At 40.6% G+C, this 11,642-nt stretch overlaps 1 protein-coding gene across 14 annotated transcripts; it reads left to right on the top strand.

Annotated features, from left to right (window-relative positions):
- The first annotated feature begins 1,490 nt into the window (after nucleotides 1-1,490).
- ncoa5 (nuclear receptor coactivator 5) lies at nucleotides 1,491-11,589 on the top strand. Of its 14 annotated transcripts, none has more exons than XM_039796408.1 (13): nucleotides 1,491-1,624; nucleotides 2,613-2,671; nucleotides 4,012-4,285; nucleotides 4,513-4,620; nucleotides 5,424-5,487; nucleotides 7,000-7,232; nucleotides 7,278-7,335; nucleotides 7,420-7,538; nucleotides 8,109-8,265; nucleotides 8,385-8,614; nucleotides 8,753-8,957; nucleotides 9,170-9,261; nucleotides 10,539-11,589. In XM_039796408.1, exons 3-13 carry the CDS (start codon nucleotides 4,117-4,119, stop codon nucleotides 11,108-11,110), a joined length of 2,007 nt encoding a protein of 668 aa, XP_039652342.1. In that variant the 5' UTR covers nucleotides 1,491-1,624; nucleotides 2,613-2,671; nucleotides 4,012-4,116; the 3' UTR covers nucleotides 11,111-11,589. The 14 variants fall into 14 exon arrangements, with proteins under 14 accessions (XP_039652342.1, XP_039652341.1, XP_039652333.1 ...); XM_039796407.1 differs by having other exon boundaries at nucleotides 7,417-7,538; XM_039796399.1 differs by having other exon boundaries at nucleotides 4,068-4,285; nucleotides 7,000-7,335; nucleotides 7,417-7,538.
- Nucleotides 11,590-11,642: the final 53 nt, after the last annotated feature.

Here is an 11,642-nt window from a genome sequence, read left to right as displayed (position 1 = left end):
CACAGTTGAAAGGTGGTGATAAACACTGGATGTATGTAGAGCCTGAGTGAGGCAGAAGATCTCATCTGTGGAAAACACAGACTGTGGATTTCAGAAAGGGATGATAGAATATACTGGGTCGGGGTGAGGGGGCGGGGGAATCGATACAGCATAGTATCACGATATTTTTCGTGGCGATATTGTGTCAATACACAGACGCCAAGTATTAATCTATTATTAAATATGTGTTGGTCAGTTTGTCTCCTTGACAATCCCATTTTGCAGCAATAAAATTGAAGAGAGATGAACATGCAATGTATCTTTTTAGATAAAACAGAAAAGTTTCCTTTTGGGGACATAATTTAAAATTGGTAAAAATTTGAAGTTGGAAAAAAGGTAATAAATTGCAATACATCGCAGAATATTGCAATATGTTTATAATCGCAATAATATATTTTGACATAAGTATCGTGATGATATTGTATCGTGAGGCCTCTGGTGATTCCCACCCCTAATAGAATAGTACACTATTGCAAAAGAAAGGCTAGAGAAATACAAATTAGACAGAGTGAAACTAAATCGTACTTAGAACATTGAAAAAGTCTTCAAAGCCATTCAAATGGTGAGACCATACACTCCACATGTGGAGTTTAAGGACACATGTTGCGCAGAATCAACTCTGCTATCGTTAGGAAGTCTGAATGAGAAGGATGACCTCAAAGAAGAACAGAAGATTTGAGCAGGGTGCTGCTGCAGTGGAACAGGCTGCCACTGTATGAGCAGATTGTTTTTCAAGCCAATTGGCATAATGTTCCCTGTGTGGTAATGCAGTAGAGCTGGTTACTAGTCATTCATGCAAGGCACAAGTGGCTCCATAGTTTCAAATTATGTCTGTCTGCCTGCCTGCAGCATAACTGTCCATGCTACCAGTCAGTACAAGTTTGACATTATGCTTTGGTTGAGGGGATACTATTTTAACACAAGCTTAACACATAAGCTCAACTACCTCATATGGACAAATAGATAAATGTCAGAGAATGTCAAAATGCATTATGCACACTGTTTTACACAATGATGTAGGGCCTATTTATTTCTTTGCCTTAAAAGAAGGTGTGTTCAGTAAATCGTGTGTGTATACATATGTGTGCTAAGCCTACTGTTTATATTTGCATAAACAATGATAGCAGAAATACATAATACTTGTAGCAGAAACACTGTATGTATGAAATGTTTTTTAGGCATGCCATGTAATTTAAGAAATTAGAATGTGGGCCAAAGGAAACAGTGTCGACAGGGTTTAACACGTGTGCGATGCCTACGTTCGATAATAGTTGTGTTCGCAGAAGAAGAGCTTATTTAAATATGTAATGAAACAGGTTTAATATCCAGAATATAACTTCTTTATAAAGTTTTTTTAATTTGTATTGGTTGTTTAAAGTCATGAGGTTACACGCGTCGGCACAGTAGGTGTCGGCAAGCACATTAAACGTTGGTTTGCAGCCCAGCCCGCCAACGAGAGAGAAGAAGAAGAAGCGATGCCGTAAAGTAGAAGAAGAAGCCTATTGTGAGAGGGGGGGTAGCTGAATCGCCAGGACCGATCTGTGGCATTGAGAGGCTGTAAACGAAGATAAAATTCACGTTGAAGGTTAGTAAAGAGTTACTCTGCTGTCTGTAACATAACGACACGCGCTGAGAAATCGTATAACGTTACCTCTGTGTAGCTAGATGGCTCTTTCGCTAAAAAGCTAGCTGTGCGGTTTCAAGATAACAGGTATGCTAATGTTAGCTAACATTTCTAGCTAGTTAGCCAACTTCAACCTGGCTACGCGTAGCTACATCGTAACAACATATGTTAACGCACCAAGGAAAAACTCAAACTTAACATACATTATGTGATCTGTTATCACAGATCACATAATGTATGTATGTACATAATGATTAATAATTTGATGATCTGTTATCACAACCGGTGCTGTAAAGTCAGCTTGATGCACGCCATTTGCAGCGCGACCGGTGTGAGTTCCGCCCGCCGAGAACAGCGTGGACGCTCACAGCAAAGCGAAAACCACCAGACATTGTAATTGTAATTTGTAGAATTAGGCTAGTTTAGGGGCCTTCTTGCTATTTGGGGCTTCAAACGCTGCAAACAAAGTGACGTGGTGGCTTGTAAAACGTATAGCTGTCCTTCAGACCACCTCTGGTTTTGAATGGCTTTGGTCTCATATGTGCAAGTCTGCGTGTTATAATCAAATCTGTAACGCTTCTGATCACAAGTGCTGCATTTAATGTAGAATAGGTAATGTGCAATATGGTACTGTAAACGAATGAATGAATGCATTATCCAAAAAGCCTAAACATTTTACCTTTTTTATAGTCTATGGTTTTTACCTTATTGGTCTATTTAAGCTCATTGTCATGTGATGTGTTCTTACATATTTGTTTGATTTTATGCCTAAAAAAAATAGAGCATTCTTTGGATTTTTATAATAAATGCAAACTTATGGTTTTCAGAATTTTTTTTTGCTTTGCAAAAGTAATCAGTGAAGCTACTACATACATCTTAGGGCATTTGAGGTGATTCATTTCCTAAACTGTTAATTGGATATTGATATTTTTTCTTCCTCCTTTTTCAGAGCTTGGGGGTTTTAAATTCTGTCGACACAGATTCCAGAGCATCCAGGTTCAAGTTAAGGTATGTAAAGGGCAGCTCCCTAAAAAGCATAATGTAAATTACTTACGACCTTAAATGTAATGTAGGCTAACAAATGCCTTCACTTTCTAATGTCATTTTTGAATGGTGTGTGTTGGGACTGAAAACATCTAGAGAGTCTCTTTTGCATGTTATATTGTGCCATGTTGGCCACTTAAAGACATCAACTTATCCTGAAGACTTTTAAGACAAATGAAAGAAAACATTTGTGTTTTGGCATTTTCAAGGTGATTTTTAAGCCCATGATTTCATTTCATCACTGCGAAATTTCCTCAAGATATTTTTACCATTTCAAGAGAAGAGGATAAAATGCCTCACTTCGATTTCGAGAATTGTCTGCACTGCTATTTAGTGAAATCATACAGACCATTTTAGCGTTGTGGAGACAACACGCTAACACGTTCATCACGCTGCACAGTTGACGCACTGTGAGTACCTGTGCGACTTGCTCCACTCTCTTTCACAACTTCAGTATAACATTTTAGATTTTGTTTTGCGTGAAATGTTCGCTGCTTTTTGTTGCATTCCGTGAAATGTGTGTTTTCAACAACTTAAAGCGATTCTTTAATGGTTTCAAGGGGCATAAAATGGAAGCGTATGCTCACTGGTTTAACATGTAAAGAGTCATGGTGCATTTAATGTCATAGTTAAATCTATTCTATACTAAAATAAATGATGTAGCCAATGTAGCCAACATGGCACAGTCTCTTGTGTGCCATTTATACAGGGTATACCACCTAACCCTAGGACAAAACATGTTGAAAGCCCAGGAAGTGCACATTTGGCCGATCAGTTGCAGGAATGGATCATCTGCGATACTTTATTAACTTTCATCCCTGTCAAACTAAAGGCTTTGCCAAACCACAGTTGGTGTAGTTAAATTGTGGGCTAGTTATGCAAGGCTTTCACATCCCTGCACAATGGAAAATCGAAACGGAAGTCAATTGCATCTCCAAATTTGCGTGGTGGACTTACATTTGCGTTGGTTAATATGCTCATCATTTATCATACACTGATGTCCTGCTATCCTTTGTCCCATAATTCAAGGCACACTCTCACATAGTACGTAAAGGTCCAGTTCAACGGTAAATCCAATAAAAGTGCAAGTGAGCAACGGAGAAAACCCATTCAAAAGGTTTCGGATGAATTTGCGATTTCACCAGCGCGATTTGTTTCAAATTTGATTTGCAACATTTGTGAATGATTTCCCCACAGCATTTCCATTGTCTGAACTGATATGATTTTGCAACTTCTGCTCTGCTAAAACTTTTCATCTTTCCAAGGGATTTGATCTCTTCTCTTAACTCACTGACATGTTTCAGGATTGTGGACGACAATTTAAAGACGCTTATTAACGAACAACCAAACTTTTTTGAAGCATTTGAGACGCACAAAGAAAGAAACCAGTAAACCCTTTGGATCGAGTCATGTCTCGCCGAAGAAGCCGCAGCGCATCACCGGGGCGTTTTTCTCGCACTTGCAGCAGTAATGATCCCAGAGAAATGGAGAGACGAATTTTTGTTGGGAATTTGCCGACCTCGGACATGGAAAAGAAGGATTTGGAAGACCTGTTCAGCCCGTATGGGAAGATAGTCGGTCAGTAAAACACCATACAAGCAATACGATTAATTCATGACAATTTTAATCATGTCTGGCATTAAGCATCACAAGTCGTGTTTTTTTTTTTTTTTTTTCATGAAATGCAAGCATGTAAAATGCGTGATAATGTCCCTACTGATCATTTTGTGGGTAAAGGGGTAGGTATCCAAAATGTTCTTCAAACTGAACCTAAGTCTGTACCACTTAAAATGTTCCTCTTCCAGGCGTGTCCATGTTTCGTGGGTTTGGATTTGTACAATTTGAACGTGTTGAGGAAGCCGAAGCTGCAAAGTCTGCCCAAAAGGGTCGAATATATAAAGGTTATAAAATAGGTAAGCCTTAACTGCAGTGGGTGTGATTGTATGGCCAAAGAGGATAGGATGTTATTGGTTTACAGCGAGCAACAAAACCAAGTTATTGAAAGGTTGTTGTTTTTTTTGGAAACTTTTGATGATTGAGCATGATAGTTAATCCAGAAGATAATCTGGATTTGTTTTAATTAAAAATTCCATCAAAGACAAAGTAGCAAGTATGCAATCTTAATTAATAATCCTTAAAAATGTTTTTTCTGTTTAGCCCTATACTTGCCCACAAGTAACCTCACAAAGTGCAGGTTGTGTGATTTGACCTACAACTCTTCAAAATGAATGATTTTTTTTTTTTTTTTTTTTTCCTTTCTACTTAACCTTTCTTTTTGTAGACATGTTACATTATTGGCATACAAAGCAAATAAACAGTGCATTATTAAATGTTGGCAAAGCCTGAATCTCTGAAATCTTTTATTTGCAAAACCTGTCGGAATTTTCTTCAACATGGATTTAAATGCGTCACTAAAGTCGAGCACTTGTAGTTTCTGAAGTCTGAATTTCAAGTTGAAATTTTACTTTAAACGTTCAAAGCTTTGCTAGTGTTTAGCCAACTTTTAAGGTTAGGAAAGAACTCCCTTCATTTCTTCGTCTTAAACTCAATTCGGCAACAGGATTTGCAGCATTTTGACTTTCGTCCAATTTGGATTTTCGAGCTTGGATATTGGAGCGCGGTTTCATTTGGATCGCGGCCACTCCATTTTGCGTGAAAACTTAAGCTGGTTTACATGTCACTGTTATGTTCAACGTTTGGATTGATTTATTTTCAGATGTAAATATGGCAGTGGAGCGACGACAAGCTAAACTTCAATCCCAGCAGAGCCCTCCACGAAGGTAAAGTAACGTGAAATAGGTGTGAAGAACTACAATCACATCTGAGGTGCCCGTAAACAAAAAAAAAAAAACCTGAAGCGTATCTTTTCCTCAACTGTGATTTCCACGAGTGGTGAAGTCTGCTTAATGGAAGCTGTCGTACCATTAGATGGGCTTAAGATCGTTCATGGGACAGTCAATATTTCACCCTTAATTTACATTTCCAGATGTTGAAATAAAGAAAATGGCCACATGAATGTAATTTTTAAAGTGTCTGTCTCAAAGATTCTTGCCATATGCTTTTTCAACACTCATGTTCTTGGTGTGGTTTTGTCCCGCATTTCATAGCTAAAATATGCTACTTTCCAGCTGAAGGAAACCTAATGCTAGTCCCACCCTGCCCCATATCTATTAGGCACGTTAATGGCCTTTTAATTAATTGGGTGTGTACATGAAACTGTATTTAGTCCGAGGAACAGACGGATGCAACGCTTATCCACAGCGGATGACTAAGTACACGCCACAAAACATCCCACACATCATTGGGAAGTTTATTTCCGGGAGTTTGGGGCATGGCGTCGGGCATTCAGATATCAGGATCACAGACTAATGCAAACAGTGTCACATTATGTGTATGATCCTCATTTTAATGATTCAGTTGAATTATGTATTATGATGTAAAATTGTTGTGCAACACCTTAAACTGCTGAGAGGTCCATTCTTAGTTTGAATTCTCAAACAACAAACTGATCCAACAACAATTGTGCGAGAGCTTATTAAATAATGGCCTTGTGTATCCAAGCCTAACTGCAACAGAAGAGTGAGCACCCATCCACCTTTTCTTAACATGAAAACTTCAAACGGCACTTAACATGACCGCCACTTGGATACACCTCGGCCACTCCATTTCTACAGTTTGCTAGGAAATGTCTTTGATATGTAGAAACGGTTGAATTTTCTATGCAATTTACAAAGGTGAGATGAATAACTTGTACTAGACCTCTACGGTCAAACTTTCGTTCTATTTTCTTGAGACAATGTCAAGCAAACATTTTTCTAACCCCATAGTTGTAGCATGGGAATGTGGCTTACTGAAGAACCAACTCCTAATTATCACAAGCAAATTGTGCTAAATGCCCACAATAAACCACCTTGTTCAAAAAAGTTAAACAGCCATGGTACTTGTGTATTTTCAGAGCTGGATTTATGTTCGATGAAGCTCAAATGGTCGACAAATCAATATTGTTGCGTATGCGGACCGCTGGACATTTTCAAAAGGTCGTTGTTGAAAAGACTTATCGGAATCGCCTCCTGGATTGAATTTCTGTTAGTTCTCTTTGCGAACACAATAGCTGCCTTCGCTTTGCTCTGCTTCGGTTGTGTGAATATTATATATTCCATCTTTTTACAATACCAACCGTAGTAGGGCTGTCCTTACCAGTCATGGACAGAGGTTCCCATTACCCTTTGTAGTATTTAATAGGCAGGATAAACTCCAATCGTCCTTGCACTAATTGATAATCTTTCTCTCAGGGCCCCGTATGGCAGTTATGGGGACAGCAAAGAACCCCGACCTCGGTCACGCTCACCGGTTTATGGACGGGAGAGCCGTGAAGGGCGTGAGCCTCGGGAGAGCCGTGATGGACGGGAGTCTCGGGACAGCCGTGATGGGAGGGACCCGGGTAGAGAGTCGAGGCCAGGTGGCCACTCTCGTGACCATGATTACCGGTACCGTAGCTCAGAGAGCAGAGACAAAGATCCCAGAGGCCCAGATCCCAGAGGCCCAGATCCCAGAGGCCCAGACCCCAGAGGCCCAGATCCCAGAGGCCCAGACCCCAGAGGCCCAGAGTCACGTGATCCTGCATACAGGTGACTACTGACAGCCCATTAGTTGCAAGTCCCGGGTTAAGTGCTTACATTTTTATCTGAACCTGAAATGTTGCCATACAGCAGAGATGACTATGACCGATACTACCGAAGTGGCAGTGGTGCAGAAGACTTTTATCGGAGGAAGGATGAACCCTTCAGGGACCCTTACAGAGATCCCTGGAACGGACGCCGTGAGCCAGAGGGTATGTGTATTACAGTGAACATGCCAAATTCTGTTAAGTTACTATTAGTTGATTAAGTATGTAATTAGAGTAATATTGTGTTTAAATTGTAAAAATATATCTTAATTTTTCTTGGATAGATTGGGTTTTCCTAATTGTTTGAATATATAAACTCTTTATACAAACAGTTTCTTTGTTCTAACATTCCACAAGTTATTTCTGTAGGTTTGGTTATCCATTTTACTGCATTTTGCTAACTAGCTTAGTATTCCAGATCTGAGGACACGGCACCATAACTTGACACAGCAGGCACAACCGTGGGCCTTGTTCAACCAAACCTAAATAATTTCCGTGTTTAACCATGTAATTTAAACTACATATTTCGAGATGAAGATGTAGGTCCTTTTTTTTTTTATTGAAAAATGTTTTGCACAACTGCAGTATTTATAGTATGTCAGGGTTGAATCAGAAATTACCTTTTTTAAGGCTTTATTAGAAGTTTAGATTATTATTTTTATTATTAGAACTTTTTTTTTAAAGTCAATTTTAGAATTGTATTCAACTGCTAAACATTTTACTGACATTTTCCAGTCGCCTCCAACCTCTCCTCAACAGTAGATGATCGTGCTCGACCAGAAGAGCGTCGGCGTAACGAATTGTATCGACAGTACTATGAAGAACTCCAGCGGCGCTTCGACACTGACCGTCCTGTTGACTGCTCTGTGATTGTCGTCAACAAGGCGCAAAAGTATGTCCACTCTCTGTTGTTTACGGGAAAACGCAAATGTTAGACCAGAAATCTCCCCTGTAAATGTTCGACCAGTACATGGCATATTTTCATATCGCTCCTGTGTTTTTGTTTGCCTGTGTGTACTTGTGCTCCGAAAACAACTGTAGGGAGTATGCGGAGACGGTCGGGCGGAAAGTCCGTGATTTGGGCATGGTGGTGGATCTGATCTTCCTCAACACAGAAGTCTCACTAACCCAGGCACTGGAGGATGTAGGCCGAGCTCGCACTCCCTTTGCTATCATCATTACCCAGCAGCACCAGGTCCACCGGTCCTGCACTGTCAACATCCTGTGTGGCACACCACAAGGTAATGCCAGAAGACATTATGCATTTATTGGTTGGTAGGGTCATTTTTGGTTCTTCAATAACGCAGTGCACAGCATTTCAAATGTGCATCTATTTTGTTGGTAACCTACTAATCTTTGTTGTGCTTTTATTGCTGTAGAGCATCGGAACATGCCAATGCAGGATGCCATGATGCTGGTTGCCCACAATTATGACACGTACAAAGTTGAAAACCGCGAAAAAGAACGCGAGGAGATTGCCAGAAAGGCTGCCAAGATGGCGGACAGTGTATTACTCAGGGAGCCTGACCGAGAGGGCCACCCTATTTCTGTGCTCACTGCCATCACACTGCTGTCTGAGAACAGGTATCGGGTTTAATATCTTTAAAATGAAAGTGTTGTGTAAGGTCTTGAATGAAAAATAAAAGATGGGAGCTGTGGGTGGAGAATGTAATGTAAATTTCAGTGATACCTCAACTTGGGTTTCCATGTTGTACTTCCTTTGGTTTCTCACGCATTGTTTAAAAATTTCCACTCCTTGGAATAATTTTTTTTTTTTCGGTGTGACTGCTGGGTAGATTTGTAACACCAGAGGAAATGGATGGACTCATTGCCTACCTGACAGACAAAAGAACCCGGCTGCTACGAAGCGCTGCAGACCCTCTTGCAGGTAAGATGAAAATATCCTATTTTAAAGGATTCGTATAACATTTCCTCTTTGTCACAGTCTTCCAATGCAGCTCAGCAAGGAACTAGTCTGTGAAAACTTGAGCACTAAAAATAATCTAAATTTGGAAGATTCCCACTTTAATGATCTATCTCAGATTGCTAAAACCTCAACTTCTGCTCAACTTCACAATGCATTTTTATACAGACTCCAACATCTTTACATTGGAATTGTGATAGAGATTTCTTTACTCACCCAGTATAGATATAAAATGTATTCAATGTGGATGCAAGGTTTCTATTAAAAGACAATTCCGGCGCAAAATGAACCTAGGGGTTAATAACACGTGTACAGAGTTTGACGTTCTCTGGGATTTGTTTTCATGCTAATCGATTGTGACCAGTTTTAGTGCAAACCGCTAATTAGCTTATAACGCTAGTTGTCGGGGCAAGGGTAAAGTAAAAAGAAATCGCTATTTCTATACCATTTAACAAGGCTCAAAATAGCACCACACTTCCACTGTAGCATAATGAGGGTCCCTACATGTAAACCGACACATTGAGAACTTTGTAAGTTTACAGTTTATTAAAAACATAGTTTAGAAAGACGGTACCGTTCACATATACAGGCGGGCGCCATCTTGGGAAAACGGTCACGACCCATCGAGCAACGAATGCCGTGCAACGTGAGCTGAACTGTTGCTTTAAATCTCCCATGGTCTGTGGTTTCCTAATGGGTCGATAGGAATTACGTTTGTGAAATGTAATTACATGGAAATGCATGAATTATATCGGTTTATTAAAATGTATGCACGCCGTTTGACTGGTCGTGACTGTTTTCCCAAGATTGCGCCCGCCTGTATACGTGAACAGTACGGTCTTTCTAAACTATCTTTTTAATAAACTCTGTAAACTTACAAAGTTCTCAGTGCTTCGGTTTACATGTAGGGACCCTCATTATGCTACCGTGAAAGTGTGGTGCTATAGAAATGGTGATTTATTTTTACTTTACCCTTGCCCCGACGACTAGCGTTGTAAGCTAATTAGCGGTTTGCGATAAAACTGGTCACATTCAATTAGCATGAAAACATATCCCGGAGAACGGTCGAACTCGGACACGTTATTAACCCCTAGGTTCAATTAGCGGCGAATTTGTCCTTTAACATAGACTTAAAAAAATGTGTACTTTGTGAACTATTAATGTTCTCCTACAGTAGAATTTAATTATTGCTCCCATTTGTCTCGTAGTAGTAAATTATAACCAAACCTTTCACCTTACAGCTACAGTCCATGCTGCAGCCCCTGCAGCAGTACACCATGACGTTCCGCCCTCAGCCGCAGGACTGCCACCTGCATCCCATTCGACTCGCACACCCGCACAGACCAGCCACCTCGGCTTATCAGCTGCTACAGGCGCCTCCGCTAACCCCAGCCATCAGCAGGAGCTGCAGGCTAAAATCCTCAGCCTGTTCAACAGTGGCAGCGGGGTTTCAGCAGGCGCTAGTGGCCCACCCTCCGCCTCCCAGCCACAGGCCTACAGCTCCCTTGGCCCACCCCCGTCCCAGAACCCAGCCCGCCCACCCATGCCTGGCCCTCCTGCAGTTGGATCCCAGGGTTATGGCACCCCACCTGGCCGCATGCAAGTCCCACCCGGTGTTCAAAGACCCCCCACTTCTGCCTCAGGTATCAATTTTGACAACCCAAGTGTACAGAAAGCGCTGGACACCCTCATTCAGAGTGGACCGTCTCTCAACCACCTGGTGGGCCCTGCTGGCTCACAGCAGCCACCCCCAAGGTCCGCACCCAGCATGGGCCAGATCCCGCCTATGTCCATGTATCCCCGGCATTACTGATAGGTTGTAGTGAATTCATTACTTCTCCTAATGTGAGGTCCACCTCTCCCTGTGATACAAGTAGACACCACATCAATTCTCTGTGCAGTGAATTTACCAGCTGTGAGTAGGAATATTGGAAGGTTGGATCTTTTTGTAAGAGCTTTTAATCTTTTTTTTTTTTTTTTATTTTTTTTTTATTTTTTTTTTTAATTCTGAGTATTGTGTTGATTAAATTTGACAACTTGTCCAGACTTTGTAATGGTCTGTATTTTCAATTGTTATTAGCCAGAAGATAATTATTCTTCTTACATGTAAGTTAAACTGAGGCGAAGTTGCATGTGCAAAGTACACTATACTTTGGTTTATGATGGACTCCTTAGTTCTTTTCCAACCATGATCGATTGTGTTTTATAGTTAACAGTGTCTTTTTAATTTGTAACATTTTCATTGTCAAAACAAGACATGATTAAAAACTCCACACAATTGTAGTAATAAAATGGTATTGGTTTATTGCATTTTGTGCTGACAAATCTATAAAATGGAACGGGTA

Source organism: Perca fluviatilis, chromosome 4 (assembly GCF_010015445.1).
Source record: "Perca fluviatilis chromosome 4, GENO_Pfluv_1.0, whole genome shotgun sequence".
Taxonomy (NCBI): domain Eukaryota; kingdom Metazoa; phylum Chordata; class Actinopteri; order Perciformes; family Percidae; genus Perca; species Perca fluviatilis.
This window is presented reverse-complemented; position numbering and strand designations above follow the sequence as displayed.

Excerpts from the sequence above, each read along its gene's own strand:
- ncoa5 (XM_039796399.1), top strand. The coding sequence starts at position 4,117 with ATGTCTCGCCGAAGAAGCCGCAGCGCATCACCGGGGCGTTTTTCTCGC. Across the intron at positions 8,266-8,384 it reads GTCGTCAACAAGGCGCAAAA|TGTGTACTTGTGCTCCGAAA; the intron begins GTATGTCCACTC and ends TTTGTTTGCCTG. Across the intron at positions 8,958-9,169 it reads ACACTGCTGTCTGAGAACAG|ATTTGTAACACCAGAGGAAA; the intron begins GTATCGGGTTTA and ends ACTGCTGGGTAG.